The sequence below is a fragment of the Neophocaena asiaeorientalis genome, unplaced genomic scaffold, assembly GCF_003031525.2.
Source record: "Neophocaena asiaeorientalis asiaeorientalis breed wild unplaced genomic scaffold, Neophocaena_asiaeorientalis_V1.1 scaffold249, whole genome shotgun sequence".
NCBI lineage: Eukaryota > Metazoa > Chordata > Mammalia > Artiodactyla > Phocoenidae > Neophocaena > Neophocaena asiaeorientalis.
Genome location: NW_020172625.1, coordinates 3,242,602 through 3,260,434, shown reverse-complemented (window position 1 = coordinate 3,260,434; position 17,833 = coordinate 3,242,602). Strand labels below are relative to the sequence as shown.

At 44.7% G+C, this 17,833-nt stretch overlaps 1 protein-coding gene across 1 annotated transcript in view; it reads right to left on the bottom strand.

The window, feature by feature from the left end:
• The window catches only part of LOC112395659 (guanine nucleotide-binding protein subunit alpha-14), a 189,336-nt gene extending 178,926 nt beyond the window's left edge, over positions 1-10,410 (bottom strand). The window contains exon 1 of the mRNA XM_024738989.1: positions 9,452-10,410. Coding sequence (XP_024594757.1) covers positions 9,452-9,575 — 124 coding nt within the window. The 5' untranslated portion in view covers positions 9,576-10,410. The remainder of the gene's footprint in view (positions 1-9,451) is intronic.
• Between the last annotated feature and the right edge of the window lie 7,423 nt (positions 10,411-17,833).

Sequence of the window (17,833 nt, the reverse complement as noted above, 5' to 3'; positions counted from 1 at the left end):
GGGTGGCAGGGGATGGGTAGAAGGTCTCACGGGCCTTGCACAGATTTTAGATTTGCATCCAAAGAAGGTTTTGAGCGGGAAAACAAGAATCCAATTTACATTTTTAAAAGGTCACTCTGGCTGCAGCATGGAGAATGGACTCAGGGCTAGGGAGCAGTAGAGGATGAAGTAATCCAGACAAGAGTTGGGGCAAATACAATGGCAAGAAGCGGGCACAGTGGAGATTTGGCATCTTGAAGTAGATTTGGGTGAGATGTTGGTTCTGGGAGACAGAAACAGGACCATGATTCAGAACCAGGGCTCTGGAGTCAGACTCTCTGGGTTCGAACCCTGGTTCTACCCTGGCTGGTGAACCTTGCTTTGGAGCCTCAGTTTCCTCATCTGTAGAATGGGGAGGACAACAGTCACTGCACCTCCAAGCACAGAGAGAAATAAATGAGATCATTCATTTCAAGTGCCCAGAATGATGATGGGATGTATACACATTAATGTTTTATTATTATTATTCCATTTCTAGTGTTAGGTGTAGTAGAAGAAAGATCAAGAAAGACTCTCTGGATTCTGGTTTGAGCACACGGGTGGTCAGGGGTACCATTTGTTGAGATAAGAAAGAGAGGTGGAAACGCATGAATCAGGGAGAGGTAAAGTGAAGACCCTTCAGGTTGGTTCAATGTGTTCCATTTTGGACATGTTAAGAAAGGAGTTGTTAAATGTGTCTAATGTCACCTTTTAAATTTCTTTTTAGAGGAATACACTAAAATATTTTTCACATTCTCACTTGGTAAATTTTTCAAATGGATAGTCCCATTTTGTTTACTTTCCCAAATTTTTAAAAACAAACCCAAAATTACAAAATCTGAAGACCACTGTTACAAAGATTTATATCAACAAACGCAACATATTTTTATGTGAAGCACATAATGTCTTGCCACTTCAAATATCCCCACTTAGTGCAATACCAGATGCTTACTTCTGCCAGCTGCACAGAAAGATGTCATTTTCCTATGAAATTTGGTCAGGTTATGGTGTGGCTCTTAACACATCAGAGGATTTAAGTCATTGTAATGAATGATTCTTTTAGAGCTTCCAAATTTCACACTCATAAAATTAAGTGTGAGATGGGTCTCCAAAATCATGAAGTCTAACTCTTAAATACAGACAGAACTACTAGATGGTTACAAAAATTACATAAAGACCGAGATGAACTATGATTTTTTTTCAAATTATCTCAGAATAAAGCAATAGCGAAGAACAATTAGCAAACGTCTCAACTATAGTTCTGTTTACATATCAAAATCTTATCAAGTACCATTACTAGGAAAGAAGTACAAAGAATATATTTTGCCAAATATCATTTCACTTCTAGGATCCGAGCTCAATTTTCTTATTCTGACACCACTAATCCAGGTATAAGCACATTCAAAATGAGTAATTAGCCCAGATCTTATACACGTAAGAAACAAACCAATTCTGGAATTTTCCAACTTTCCTTTCTTCAAGGCCCAAACCAGGTTTGTCTTCCTTCCGTGAATGTTCCTACAGTGCCCCAAACAACAGAGACGTCCAGCTCCCGTAAGAAATCACACTACTTATCTGGTGTTTCGTGGAAACCACTACAGAGACAGAGAAACACATTTATTCAACCAGTGTTTAAGCTAGGCTCTGTGTTCAACACTGTGGGTTCAGTGGTGAACAAAGCCACCCTAGAGTCCAAGGTCTCATGTGAAACTCTTCCTAGACTCAACCAATTGCCTGGATGTGGCCCATCCACAATTATACAGACACTGGAGCAAACAGTAGCATATATCGGTGCTCTCACAACATTTTGTTGCTCTAATTTTCTTCTTAAACTTCTTTATATATAAAAGGCCCACTAATCTAGGAAGCAACTCTTTTTAGAGTTTCATAGCATAAGATTACTTGAACTCAGTGGGCTGATGGCAATATGACAGAGGCTTCTTTTCCAATCTAATTTCAGCACTTAATCAGTTTTACGAAATTGAATTCTTTGTCAATAATTGGGGCAGTCTTGCTTCGTTTTAAATGTGTACTATTAGAGGGAAAAAAAGAGAAAAACATAACCTTATATCCTTGATTTCAAGATTTATTGCCACACAAATTAACATTCTCAAGGTCAAGATGCCTTTGCATTGATATGTATATTTCCTACAGCACAGTAAATGAAAATCTGTTTTCAAATCAATGGCATATCTTAGAATGGATGTTGCCTTAGAAATGAAATTCAATATGAAGACTCGGTGACTTACTGAAAGAATGGGCTGGCAACTAAGAGACTGGGCTCCTCACTATGGATTACTGTCAGTTAGCTACTGACTACAAGCCCTGTGACATCTGCTGAGTCCTTCCAGTGCTCTGGACCTTTGCCACCCCACCCACAAAAGTTTGCACTTGTGTTTCTCAAACTCTGTGGTAAGGGACCAGTTTTTACATTTTTCCCATTCAGTTGCAGACTGTTACATCAATGAAATACAATAAAAATACCCTCTGATGCCACAGCAATGTGAAATAGCTATAAACGTTTCTAGATGCTTATTCTTGATTTCTGTACTTGTCTTACATGCACACTGGCCCAGGACACACAACTACTTTTTGAGTGGCATTGACTTGGAGAAATAGGATTTAGACCACTAGGTACATTAGATGATGATTCTGCAAATGATTTATCACCTTCATTTATCTCATTTTGTTTAGTAATACAATTAGCTTATATTTCCCAATTACATAGTAGCTGAGCAACAGAAAAGCATGCTGGGGATGAGTTACTCAAAATGAAGGTGTTATTCATGGCAGGTTCAAGACAGCAGTGGCATAGTTAATCCATCTGTGGGTCACTGACAACTGACTGACCATACAAAAGATGCCTTTCAGACAAAATAATAAAAGATAAATGTTCTCTTTTCCTCTCACTCATTAAAAAAGTACAAAACATGAGAATGTATCAGTTACTTAGGAAAGAAAACAAAACTTGAGAACCAGGAATATTACCCTTTGTATGGAAATACCAGCCAATGTTCCACAGAGGGTGAACTTTCAAAGAGCAGACTGATATATGGTGGCTCACACTAAAATGTTTCCTCCGCACCACTTAGTCCATACTGGAAAGGTAACTACTTAATGGTTATTGGCCATAAAACCATTGCAATTTATAGGAGCACAACTTTTGGAGTTGTACATCGAAGTGCAAGGGTCCACGCAAATGCACACTGTTGCTTTTGTAAGGACTCTTGCCAAGGTAAGACATACATACATGCGTGCCTGCTCTTCCTCTTTGCCCAGCAACCCGGCAGCTGAGGACAAAGGCTAAACAGTCGCTACAGATTACCCAGCTCACACTCTGAAGACCCTTCATCAAGGGTCTTCAGATTGCTTTCAAGGGAAAGATTGCTTCAACTTCAAGAAATAGAGCATCCACTAGGCAGGCTGATCCCAGGGGCCTCCTAGATATCTGCTGAAAGAGAATGATATCTGCCTTAGGGCCTAGGGCAGCAAGCAGAGGCTGGCCAGTCCTGAGCTGCAGGCTAATGCTATAAAACAGGTTCTCCAACTTATGTATATCAGGGTCACCTGGAGGCCTTATTAACATACAGCCTGCGGGCCCCACTCCAGAATCTGGTTCAGAAGGACATGATGGGGACTGAGACTTTATATTTCCAACAAGTTCCCAGTGCTGACACTGCTGGTCCTGGGAACACACTTTGAGAACCACTGGTATAAACCATCTGATGATAGAATGGAAAAGACCTCAGAGGTCACTTGATCCAAGCCTTTCATTTTACAGGTGAGGATCCTAGGGTTCAAAAGGGAATGTCTTGCTCATGGTCATATACCCACTACTCAGGGGCTACCTCCACCAAAACAAAAACAAAACAGAACAAAACAAAACACTCAGGTCTCCAGGGCCTTAACGTGCTGTTCCCGTCAAGATTCTAAGTTATGGGGCTTCCCTGGTGGCGCAGTGGTTAGGAATCAGCCTGCCAATGAGGGGGACACGGGTTCGAGCCCTGGTCCGGGAAGATCCCCCATGCCGCGGAGCAACTAGGCCCGTGCACCACAACTACTGAGCCCGTGAGCCACAACTGCTGAGGCCCGCACGTCTAGAGCCCATGCTCTGCAAAGGGAGAGGCCGCAGCGGTAAAGAGCCCACGCACCGCAGCGAGGAGTGGTCCCCGCTCACCACAACTAGAGAAAGCCCGCGGGCAGCAACAAGGACCCAAAGCAGACAAAAATAAATAAATTAAAAAAATAAAAAGATTCTAAGTTATGATCACACATCCGGTGCCTGCTCTCTGAGAAGGGGCACCAGCGGGGACTTCATGTTGTTGACTGTCCTATCTCCATACCTTTCTGGGAACTGCATGCTACTTCTATCAGTGACCTTGTAACCGAGCCCAGACAGGGGGTTAGCAGCACAATGGGAACGATTTCTTGCCTAGATTTTACACTCACAAAGGCTGGCTCCAGAGAGCATGCTCTCACCACTATACCTTCCTTCCTCTCCCCCCAGCTCTCTGGCAGATGGACACAATCAGATGGCCTGAGGTTTTGAAAAGTGACAGAGTAGCAAGAGACAGTCATTTGCGGCTCTCACGTGGAGGTAAGCATCCAGGGCAGCCTCAGCGACTCTCGGCTTGGGGTGACGAGTCTCTGGCTGTGTGCTTGGCAGTCTGGTCTGACCCCAACGTCAAGACTACCTTGGATCCTGCCCTTTGGCTTAGCCTGCTCTCCAATCCCTATCAATTCTATGAGCTTCCTGCTTCCCCGCCAACAAATTATTCTTCGGCTTAAGTGGTCTGCAACCAAGAGCCCTGCCCAATGTGATAAGCCATTAATTTACCCAGCAGCCAACTGCTGCAATGAAAGCGGGGCTCTGCAGAGGGTCCTGCCGTGCGTTCCACTTTCAGAGCCCTGGGATTTTGGCTGGTACGCTTCTGATTCCTTGGGCAGTGTTTGCAACAGTGGCTGCTGCCCTTGCAGGGAGCCGGGCCCCAGGCCACCTGTATTCAGATGAAGCCACGTCTGTGCTGTGTGTCTCCCAGACAAAAGTGATTGATCCAGGAGCGCACCCTCACCCACACGGGGCCGCAGGCTCTCTGACAGGGACAAGAAAGGCCCAGGGGGCTCTAGAGCTCCAAAGGGGACAGAGCCAAGTCATGTTGGTGGCCATGGAGAAGGGCCCCAGGAACGCCCTGGCACTTGCTTTCCCGCTTTTTACTATTTGATCCTTTTCATTTCATGAGATGCCCTGGTAAGAATCCTTCCAATAAAGTCCCTCTTTTGCCTGAATTTCAGTCTCTGCCTTTAGTAACACAATAGCTTGGCTACACTGACTTGCTGACACCCCTCTCTGTCTGCCTTCTCAATCCAGCCATCTCCCTCCCTGCAACGCCACACATGGGGCTTCTTACAAGGACACTTTTCTCTTGTGATTCACGTATCACAGGAAAAAAGAAAATAAAAAGGTGATACAGACTAGAAGTCATCTTTTTTTTTTTATCTTTTACAAAAAAGAAAACCTTTGAGGGCTAAGCCTTTTTTCTTTTTACATTGTTTTTCGTCAAACTTCACTGGTAGATTTTTCCATTTTAAATCTGCTCACAGCAGCACAGCCTCAAAATTTTCATCCTCTGACTCAGTGCTTTAGAGATGTGGTTCTTCAGGTGCTTAGATACTATACCGGTGATTTGATTTGAATTAGGGGACTTGATATCTTTGTTTCAAGTGGCTTAAACATCTTAGAAGAAAGGGTGCAGTTCTCTACTAAAAGTGATCAAGGCCCTGCAGTGAAATGTCTTATTCCTGGACTGGGCAGAGTGATACGAGGTGAGCCTGGGGCATGTACTTATGCCAGAAGAAAGTGCTCCAAAAGCGATGGGGGCGGGAGACAGGAACCACTGCGCAAATCCGGTGCCATGCCTGAAACTCTGGATTGAACAAAGCCAAGAGGAAGGAACATGTGCATATTCACCATTTTGCTCCCTCTCCTCACAAAGCAAGAAAATTCTGTCAGTTTCTACTGAGAAACCCACACTGTCAACGCCATTCCCTCTAATAGACTTCCAGCCCAGGAACATGACAGTGAGTTCTAAAATGGAATTTTGTTATAACCAATGCAATAAAACTTTGGGGGACTCAGATTTTTCAACTTTTTAGTGTAAGGAGAATCAGATTTTAAAGTCAGCTTAAGGTTCAGAAAACAGTAAGGCAAACTCAAGGTGAAACATTTTTGTTAAAGCACGACCAGGACAACTTACACAAACTGCTAGAGACCTACAACTGGTCAACTAAAATGGAAATGACACCTCACTGGTGGCTAAAAATGCTCAAAAACAGTGTGATGCTAGCTGACACTTACCACTGCCAGACAGAGCCGAGAGAAGTTAGTCCACAATTAAGAAAGGGTAGAGGCAGGGTTTGAACCCAGGCAGTCAGGCCTAAGAACCTACATTTTTAATCCCTATACCAGCCTAAGTTAAATACCAATTCCCCAGTACACATTCCTTCCAGACAGTTCCAAGATGAGGTCTGCATCCAAAGTTAAGCCATCAGAGATGCTGGCGACCCTCAACCCAATTAAAAAGCAACACTTTCCCAAGCCTCATTCCACACCAAGAACCAATAAAAGATCACATTTCTCCCCATTTAATTGCTATTGTCCAGACACTTTCTTCCTATACTGAGTGGTGCTCATCAGGGCTCGTATCAGAACTCTTTTGTCCTACTTTTATCGGAAGAACTGATAAGGAATTTCTTTCTACTAAATTCAGCCGTCTCCTTTATTTCCCCCATCTCCTTCCACTGAGAGAGCACCACGCTGACATCTTGCGAATACCAGCCCCAAGCAGACAGCAATTTTTATCTTTCCCTGTGGACACTGACCCATGCTTTTATTAAGCACAAACGGGATACTGCCCCGCTGAATGCACTTTGGAAACATCCTCAAATCATTTAGTGGCAACAGGATGCTTCCCTGTCAAAGAGTTGGTGGCCTTTCAGGTCATTCCATGCTCCACACAGGATCCTCAATTCCCATTTGCAAAACAGAGTTTTCACCTGAGGTATCCAGGCAGCAGATCAGCTGATGCACCCATTATAGAGGCTCAGGTGTTTTATTCTTTTTTAATTAAATTGCATGACTTTAGACAAAACAGCATTCCCTGATTCCTTTATCTTGGGCATCACCTCCTCCTCCTCTATCTTAAGAAATGCAAGTATGACCTGCTCCCTTACAGAGTAACCAGAGGTTTCAAAGTCCATCCTTGGGATTGTAGACAATTCCATGTGGTATGGAAACTTTCTAACAGTTTCTGAGTGACTAGCACTGAGACTGTGTGCTAGTCACAGCTGGGCACGATGAAAAGGGGGATCCTAGAAGGTCAGGCAGTGCTGAGAGGGGCAAGGGCCTGGCGGGTACAAAGAAGGATTCTAATCACCTGGATTAAGTATGACTTCCAGGGAAAACATACCTACAAACATTCCTACCCTAGTTTGAGCGTGAGTAAACCCAAGCATTTTACTCAGAACAGGCTTATCGCCTGAATGGTGATAAGAATCACCAGAATGGCTCAGCTTACTGTTTAATTTTCATTTGTCAAGCTCCTGGTATATTCCAGACACTGAACTTCACACACTGACACAGATCAGAGTATTTCACAATGATAGAGGGTTCAGCCTGTCCTTGAAAATAAAAAGTATGCAGCTAAAGCCAGGCCCGCCCCTAACCTCTGGGGGGCCCTGGGCAAGAGGAGAGGATGATGAGGGCCCACATAATTACTTGAAACTGCTATCCTCTAGCAGACTGTCACAGAATCCTCCTTCCTTGACATATGCAGCTTTATAACAACCTGGAAGGCCAGGTACAATTAGAATTCTCAGACCCCTCAGAGTTCTGGGCCAGGTGTGAGAGGGCAGCCCCAGCCAATGGAGAGAATCCCTTCCCTTCCCCACCCAGGCTCCATCTCTCCTCCAGGAAGGCCTCTTGGGCACACCTGTAGGCCCTCAGCCCACATTTCCAGGCTCTTCCACAACCCCAGTACAGCTGCTTCATTAGGCACTCCTCAGGGAGGGGGTCTGCTCCCCCTACTTGCACAGAGCAGGCTTGGGGTCTTTGAATTCCCTATTTCAATGAGGGTCTGGGGTGCGGTGGGCAGTGTGGACTCTGGGTGGGCAGTCCGGTCCACCTGCAGACACTAGCCCAGTGAGGAAGGGCACAGCCTGGGGAAGGGCAGACCCTGCCCCCCTAAACCCAGGGAATAATTACACAGGGGTTCCCTTGCCCAGGTCTGAAGGCAAAACTGACAAAAAGCCTCCTCTATTTTCTTCTAGCTAAATGGACTTTTCTTTCCTTGAAGCTTTTTGGGAGGGTGACTCCTTAAAGATGAATAAACTGGTATAAGAGAGGATTCCTGTCTGCAAGAGACGAAAGAAAAAGTTGAAATATTTGCAGCTCTCTAGAAAGATATGATAGCTGCTATCCTGGTCTGAAAGAAGGAAAAGGTAAATATTCCTCAAACAGCAAATGGACTGAACAGGGTTCTATAACGTCAGAAGAGAAGGGACCCTGCCCTATGGCATATCTGGGGCAAACCTTAACATTCTCTTTCCGGTTTTGAAAGTGGGCGTCCCACCTAGGCCTGTGCGGAGGCCAAAATAACCCGACGAAGAACTAGCCAGCGCGGCTGGGGCAGCGGAGCCCAACCCTAGGAACGAGCATACGAGCACACGCTGAGCGGATCTGAGCTAGGCAGGTGTGGGCCTTCGGCAAACAGGCCTCCCCAAAGGGACCCCCGGGAGGCAGGCGGGACAGTGGTTAAGGCTTGGGCTTCACCCCGACGACCGTCCCGGTATCTGCTGTGCCTTCCTTTCCTCAGTCTGGAAAAGTTCGCCAACTTTCCGTCCTCCGTTTTTAATTCTCAAACGGAGAAATCACCTGCTCGCATCGCTGCGCGGTGATGCCAAGAACTTAGCGCAGTTCCACACTTCGTAAGCTCTCGGTCCCGCATTCTTGTTTATACCCGAGAGCGCAGGGGGCAGAGCTAGCGCTGAACCCAAGATATGGATCAAGCAGCTCCCCACCACCGACCCCCAACATCCAAGATACGGTTCTGCAGAGGCTGTACGGCGCTGGGGACCGAGGGGTGGGGTGGATGAGGCTTTAGGGAGAGAGGCAAAGCACAACGGGGAAAGCAAACAGGGGTCGAATGTTACACCTCAACCCTGTTTGGGGGTAAGAAAGGGGGTGCCTTCGAATGCCGCCCAGCTGGAGGTGCAAAGGACGGGGCCCAACTTGCTGCCATCCGCGAGCCCCTGGGGAGGGGAGGAAGCTGCGCTGCACCCCGCTCGGCTCCAGGTCCTCCAGGCGGGTCGCACGCGAGGGAAGCGGCCCGGAGGGAAACACTCGGCGCTCACGGGTCTGGGAGACGCAGCCACTCACCCAGCAGCAGCAGCTTGAGCTCGCGGCGCGCGTCCTTCTTGTCCCGGCGAAGCTGCCGCTCGATCTCGGCGCTGATGCGCTGCGACTCCTTCTCCTCCGCGGACAGGCAGCAGCAGCCGGCCATGGTGCGCGCAGCCCCCGACGGGCTACGCCGTTTCCAGGGCCCGGACGCTCCGCCGGCCGCTCTCCCAGCCGGTCCCCGACAGCACCCGAGGTCGGTGGGAAAAGACTGGGGGGCCGACTCGAGTTTCGGAGTATAAGGCCGGGACCACTAGGGCTCAATCACTCCTCGAAGGGTCGGCTCCGGGGCGGGAGCGAATTTGGAGCTCTGGGAAAGCTCAAGTGCACCGCAGCTCTGGGCTCACCCAGCCCCAAGCTCGCTCAGGGAAGGAGGGCGAGCCGGCGGAGAAAACGTTGCCGGCCCCCGGAAGAACAGCGCGCCCCTTGACACAGGAGCGTGACAGCGAGCTCAGACCGCTCGTGAAAAGTTGGGGCGTCGCTGCCGGGGTAGGTGGGGAGCGGTAACTCCCGGCGTGGGGGTGTCCCAGGCAGGTGGCAGGCAAGGCGTGGGATGGAGGCAGAGGTCCTTGGCTGGCCCTTTCCTACAAAGTTCTGAAAACCTCAGCAGTGATCGCCGCCTAAGACCGAATGGAAAAGTTCCTGGAGGCCCCCGTGGTTCTAAGTGGTAGAAGGAGGCGGAGCTTCTCGAACCCGCAGCCCTGGCGTCTGCCCAACCTGGCCTTCGGGGCACGCCAAGCCGAGGGCGCCTGGGGGCGAAAGAGGTGAGCAGGAAGCTGGGGCGCGGAGCCTAGGCGTCTCGAGTTTCGGGGAGCGGCCCCCACACCTTTCTCCCTAGCCGTGGCGTCCCGGCGCGGGGAAGACGGTGGGCCGAGGGGCCGCCAGGCCCAGCTCCCTGTCCGGAGCCAGGTTCCGACAGGTGAGTGAGGTTCGCAACTCGCAGCCTCAACTCCTCCCAGCTGCGAGAGGAGCTCAGCCCAGCGTCCGCAGCGCGACGCAGCCCGCGGGCGGCGAGGTTGAGCTCTGCCGACCTGAAATTGAGCCTCTCGCGCCAGCCTCAGCACGACACACACCGCGGTTTCCTAGACGGGCTCCTTCCGCTTCCCGGACGCCCCAGCCCAGCGCCGGCTCGGCCAAAGCCCTTGGTCAGCTCGGCAGTCTGCCTGCAAGGTGGGGCTGGGCCTGAGCCGGCTGGCGCTGCACTCAGAAGCAGCTGCCCCTGGGTTCAGTTAAATAAGAGAAGTGAGAGAGCGGAGGGTAAATATCCTCCCGGCCCCTTCGTAACCCGCCGGACGAGGAGGGTTGAGGACGTGAGGAATGGAAAACGGCTGGCTACTTTGCATTTTACGATGGGAAAGACTCCTGCTTTGTAAAGAGGGCTGACTCGTTTCCAGCAGCCCCTGGCATGGTCCCTGCCCCAGCCCTGAAGCCTGATAGCCGCCTCGCAAAGCTGTGTCCGCACAGCCACGTTGGCCTGGCTCCTGGAAGGTGGGGATCACGTTTGAGCTGCATTCATAAAAACTTAAAAATTAAAAAGCACCTCTTTGTACTCAAATGGCACAATAGAATGCGTATTAACAACATCTGATTTTGTCTTCTGTGTACATTTTGAGGCAGAGGGCAAAGAGTTTCTCGGGAAAAGCAGAAAAGTGAAGGTGGAGGGAGGGGATCCCGTCGTCCACAGCAATGAATGTTTTTTTTTTTCCTTCTCGTCAAGTCAGCATGTGCCATGTAAACACTTTATGGCGTTAGGCAATTAGCTAATGCTTCCTCTATTAATAGAAGCCTAAGTGCCTTTCTTAGGAGTAGCACATATTTCAACTCAAACTGAGGAGCATATTGAGTGGAGAGAGTGGTATATGTCATTATATAAAGAACTTGGCATTAGGATGCTATCTGCCTGCAAGGTCTTATTATTTATTTTACAGTTTAGGGAATGTAGAGGAATCAGGCATTAAAAATGCATGTGCTTACATTCTTAAATGCATAATTATTTTAGTTTCCTTGCAGGCATAAATTGACAGTAACAGCGACCCCTACAGGAAAGTTTCTGGACATGATCTTAGCCATTTAGTCACACATCTCTCTTAGCTCTTACATTCATTTACAATTTGAGAATAAGACCTCTTAGCTTCTCAAATTAATAATTGCGTCATAATTATTAGTACTTTTTAAATGATTAAAATTAGGGCAAATTTGAACTCCCAAATTAACTGGAATAACTCTCCTGTTAAGTCTAAAGTTGCTAAGATTGCAAGAAAGATATGAAGCTTATTGTTTATAGCAAATCTGCAAAACTTTCCTGGGCTGGTGAACTTGGCAGTGTGTATCAGAAGCCTTAAACATGTCCATCCCCTTTGACCAAACTAGTAATTCTCCCATTAAGAAATAATCAGAGAGGCCAAAGTTTTTATTTCTAATAGCAACAACTCAAAACAATCTAAATGCCCAACAAAGGTGAATAGTTCCAATAAATTATGGTATTATGCATACAATGAGATATTATATAGTCATTAAATATGTGAATATGTAACAAACATGTGAATAACAAAGATTTGGGGGGAAAACCTCAAAATATATGGAGTGTAAAAGTCAAGATACAAAAATATAAACAGTATGATACAGATTTTATTATGGGAACACACATAATGCATTTTTAAGGGACTAAAAGAACATATATACCAACAAGGTAAGTTGCTCTGAGTCATAGCTTTTTGCTTGATTTTAATTCTCTGATATAAAATTATTGGGGGCAGCTTGCATAAAGTAATCTAGGCCCTAATTTCCTCAGCTGTAAAATCAAAGAGGAAGAACCAGAATAAACTCACAGGGATCTCCCAACTCTAACATCAATTATTTCTTTGCTGATTTTCACACTTATAAGACAGTATAAAAATAATCATAGGGCTTCCCTGGTGTCCCAAAAAAAAAAAAAAAAAAAAAAAAAATCATAAACCAAAAGTTGTTATTGACAAGTGGTAGCTAGAGAGGATTGTAAAACTAGGATATCGCAAGTCAATTATTTTTATACTTCTATTTTTTAAATTCACATCTCTATTTTCCCTATCTTTAGGATCTGGGGAAGGGATGGGAATAATTTTAAGTTACTGATTCATTTGCAACATTGTTACCGAAATTTGGCTTCTTGTACCTTGGTGGCTGATTAAATCTCAGAGACACAGTTCTGGGCGAAGCAGAAAGAAATAGCTTTATTGCTTTGCCAGGCAAAGGGGGCCACAGCGGGGTGGTGCTTCAAGGCTGTACGTCCCATCCTGGAGCGGGTAGTGAGGAGTCTTACACTATTCAAGTAACAGGGCGTGATCAGCTCGTGGACATTCTTCTGATTGGCTGGTGGTGAGGTAATTGGGGTCAGCATTATCAACCTTCTGTTTCCAGCTGGTCTGGGGGTCCATGTGCTTGTGGGCCGCATACAGTTAACTTCTTCCACCTGGTGGGGCTTTCGGTATCTGCCAGACAGCTCAAAGAACATGGCTCAATATTATCTATAGTCCTTGAGGAAGCACTAAAGGACCTTGACTTTGTTTAATGGCTAAAATATTATTATTTGGTCTTGCTTGACTGTTTTCCTTTCTTTCTGCATTTTCTCGCTCCTCTGATTAAATGTATTCTTTGAGAAGTTTTTCTACAGACAAAAGGCAGGCAGAGGACATGAGTGGGTGTCTATTCTGGAAAGGCCTCACAGGGTCCTGCTCTGTTACCACATCTTTCCAGGAAGGGGTAGTTTTGAAAAGTCTCAGTAAAAAAGAATATTTGTTTTCTTGGGTTATTCCCGAAGTGCTGCAATTCCATTTCATTCCTCTTGAAGATCAGAGCACAGGCTGAACCTGACTTTTCAGATACCTGCCAAGTGCTGGGCTGCAAAGGTGAACTAATTGTCTGAATGTCCATTGAGTCCATGCCAAGCCCATTACCACGCTCTGGGAATTCAGATACTGAGACATTCCAGAGTTTAGGTAGGCTAATAGTCTAGTAGAAAGAAGTAAGACTATGACCCTGAAATCTGAAGTCAGCCCTCCTTGCTTCCTCCCAGAGAGCAGACAGTGGAGCACAGAATCACCTGGGTGGTTCCCCACAGCCTTTAGATGGGCACAGGGGCCCTTCAGCTGAGCCTCATCTCCCATCATTCTCCTGGAACCTCAGACAAATGTAACTCCATGTTTTCCACACCTCTATGTCTTACTTCATGCGTTCCCTCTTCCAGGAATGCTCTCTCTCACCCCAGACAAAATTAGGTACTTTCTTTCCTAAACACATCTCTTCTGAGACACCATCTCCACCCCTTGTCAGTCAGACCCATCTTTCTCTGTTGCCTGAGCACATCCTATGTTCCTCTCTTCAACATCTCACTCCATTATACCTGTTTGTTTCTTCTCCTAATCCATTAGTTACTCACAAGTAGAGAGTTTTTTCTTGTTCATCCTGGTATTTCTAAATTAATAACATTTCGTTGACTGAATAACATTGAAACCAAAACGAATTAACCTGAGATAAGAGAAAGAAGAAACTAGAAGAGAGAACGGAAAGTTCTTATGGTGGAAGACAGTAAAAACAACAGCAAGCAAGTCCACAGCCAATCAATGTATGACTTAGGAAGGACTCTGTCCCCAGTTTGCCCCCTTAGAGGGAAAGAGTGCCCTGTTTCTAAGGAAATTCCAAGGAAATGTGCACATAGAGGGCTGGAAAAGTGCTATTCTCTTTGACAAATGTGGCATCTTAGAATTTTAACAAGTAACATAGAATAAAAACATGACTTTAAAGAAGTATACAAGGCTAAAATAGCACTAATAATAATACACCTATGCTGCTTTTCAAATTGCACATGTGACCCATTCTTAGGTTGTGACCAGCATTTTTTTTAAGAAAAAGAATAGAATATCAATAGGAAATAACAAAGTATGCAACATGTATTATTGTTTCATGAAACTTTTGTTTCAGTTGTATACATAAATATCAACTTTTAAGCAGACAAGTCATTAATGGGGGTTTGCTTCCCCATATCCCAGATGGGTTGGTCTAAATAATTCCCAATTTTCTAATTCATTTTTCTGAGACTGACATGTTCCCAATTTTTCATTCCATTTTCTGAGTCCAATGTGTTCTCTAAAATGTTTTCAGTCCTTCTTTCCCCTCACCACTCCCCTCTTCCTCCACCCAATCATTTTCCAGTTTTCATGAGCGTGGTACGTAAGAGTCGATGGAGTGGTGATGGGTATTTAGACGAATAAGTAATAATTGTAGCTGGTGGTTGGATGTACTTAACATCTATTTTTCTAAGGCAGTCAACATGTTGCTCTGAAATATTTTCTGCCTGAAGACCAGAAGTTGTTTATTGTATAACTTCTACTGAAAAGGCTAGAATTATCGGCAATTAAGCCCACCTTCAAACACACATGACTCTGAGTGGGCAGGAATCGCTATTGTTTGTTTCTGAATCTGACTTCCCAGGGGAGTTAGGTATCTCAAGAATTTAAGTAAAAATCTTCAAGGTGAGGAGTTCGGACATTTTTTTTTCCTTTTTTAATTCTTTTTCTTTTCTTTTCCTTTTTGCTTAAGTCCTCCCCTCCTCCACTTATGTCACTCTCCCACTGAATGAACAAATGTTAACAACCTAGTATGTTTTCTTCTTTTTTATGCTCTTATAATCATATATAAGCTTACAAACACTCATAAATGTAAATAAACATACACAGAGGGAGTTTGTCATCATTAGTTTAAAAATGGGACTGTATTGTATTACATGAACTCTATATTTTGCTTTTCTCTTTTAATACTACCTTGTGGGAATTTCAGTAAACTCTGAGTCAGTCTTTCATACATTCATACATAATATTCCACAGGGTAAAAGGACCATATTTTATTTAATTTTCCCCTTTGAAGGACATTCTCTTTTATTCCCAATTTTGGCCACTAAAAACAAAGCTGTAATAGCATCTTTGTATATAAATCCTCATGCACTAGTGTTTTTGTTTCTGTGTGATACATTCCCAGGGAAAAAACTGCTGAATCGAAGGATATATACATTTTTCGTTTTCATTATGGTGGCCAGATTCCTTTCCAAAAAGACTAAAATAATTCACATTTCTACCAAAAATAGAAATACCCATGTCCCAACTAGCAATAAATACGACCACTTACTAATTTTTGGCAGCCTGAAGGGATTCAAATAATTTTAAAGTGTGGTTTTACTTTGTGTTTCCGTGACTACTTGTGAATCTGTACATTTGTTCATAGCTTGTTACTATTTGCATTTGTTACCCTGTGAACTGTCTATTTACATCCTTTGCTCATTTTTTTTAATTGGGTCATTTGTCTTTTTCTTAACAATCTGTAAGAGCTCTTCAATATTACATATCTACTCTTTGTCATCTGAATCACAAATTTTCAAATATGTTTTTTGTTCTTTATCATTTTTAATGGAATCTTTTGCCATAGAAAATTTTATTTTTACATATCCAAATATCTCTGTTTTCTTGCATAGCTTCCAGAGCCCCAGTCTTTGTAAGAAGGTCTCTCCATTTCTATACTGTACATGCAGTATCTTAGATATTCTTGCAAGTACTTTCGTTATTTCATTTTTTACATTGAGGTAGTTAATCCATCTGGTGTTTATTTTTGTAAAATATGTAAGATAGGACACTAATTTTATTTTCTTCCAGATGGATTGCCAGTTGGGCCAACATCATTGATTGAACATTCCATCCTTTTTCCAATGAATTAAACTTCAATCTTTGTCATGTATTACACTCTCATATTGACTGAGATCCATTTCTTTAAGTCTGGACTGTTCCACTGAGCTATTTATTCCGATATCAATACCATCTCGATTTGATTACAGGGGCTCTATGAAACATTTTGGTATCTGATAGGATATATCACCCCTTCAGAGTTATCCAACTCTTCTTAGTTGTGTTCAGATATTTATTCTTCCATATGAACTATACTGATCTTCCTCTTCCTCAACTTATGATGGGGTTATGTCCCAGTAAACCCATCAAAAAATAAAAATATCGTACGTTGAAAATGCATTCAATACACCTGATCTACTGAACATCCCAGCTTAGCCTAGCCTACCTTACAGGTGCTCAGAACAGTAACATTAGCCTACAGTTGTGCAAAATGATCTCGCACAAGGCCTATTTTATAATAAAGTGTTGAATATCTCATGTAATTTATAGAATACTGTACTGAGAGTGAAAAACAGAATGCTGGTATGCATACAGAATGATTGCAGGTGTATGGGTTGTTTACCTTGGTGATTGCATGGCTGACTGGGAGCTGCGGCTCGCTTCTGCTGCCCGGTATAATGAGAGAGTATGCCACCACATATCATCACTAGCCTGGGAAAAGATTAAAATGCAACATTCAAAGCACAGCTTCTACTGAACGCATATTGCTTTCACACCATCATAAGGTCGAAAAACTGTAAGTCAAACCATGGTAAGTCGGGGACCGTCTTTAATACCATTTATCAATGATTCTCTCCTGAACTTCACAGCTTAACCTTAACGCTAACTCCAACTGCTTTCTTGACATAATGGCTTACATATTAGAGGCATCTCGATGTAACAAGACAAAACAAAACTCTGATTTTGTTTTCCAAAACTTACCTTACTGCTATCTTTTCCAACTCAGACCACCAAACACCCAATGGATTGCTTCTTTGCCCCACCTCTGGCACCCAGTCTTAGCAGTTATGAACTCCTCCTTTAAACCATATATTGTTTTAGAATCACTGCATGCAGCCAACAGCTTTTGCACTGAGCCGCTCTGGAGCTGTCATGCACAATTAATCTTTGTGAATGAGGCTCCCTGTTAGATCATAAGTGCCCCCCCCAGGTATGTTCATTTTTATTTTTGCTGCTACCACTTCTGAGCAAGCCAACAGCACCTCTGACCTGGACTAAAACAAAAGCTTTGTCACTAGTCTTCTTGCTTCTAGTCTTGAACCTCTAAAATCCATTTCCCACAGGACAAGACAGCCAGAATGAGCTTTCAGAATCCCAGAGCAGATCCCCTTATTCTCTAGATTAAAATCCTCCAATGGGGGCTTCCCTGGTGGCGCAGTGGTTGAGAGTCCGCCTGCCGATGCAGGGGACGCGGGTTCGTGCCCCGGTCCGGGAAGATCCCACATGCCGCAGAGCGGCTAGGCCCGTGAGCCATGGCCGCTGAGCCTGCGCGTCCGGAGCCTGTGCTCCGCAACGGGAGAGGCCACAGCAGTGAGAGGCCCGCGTACCGCAAAAAAAAAAAAAAAAAAAAAAAAAATCCTCCAATGGATTTCCATCAGAGAATAAAATTAAATGCCCTTGTTCTAGACCATAGGCCCTACATGATAGGCCATTGCCT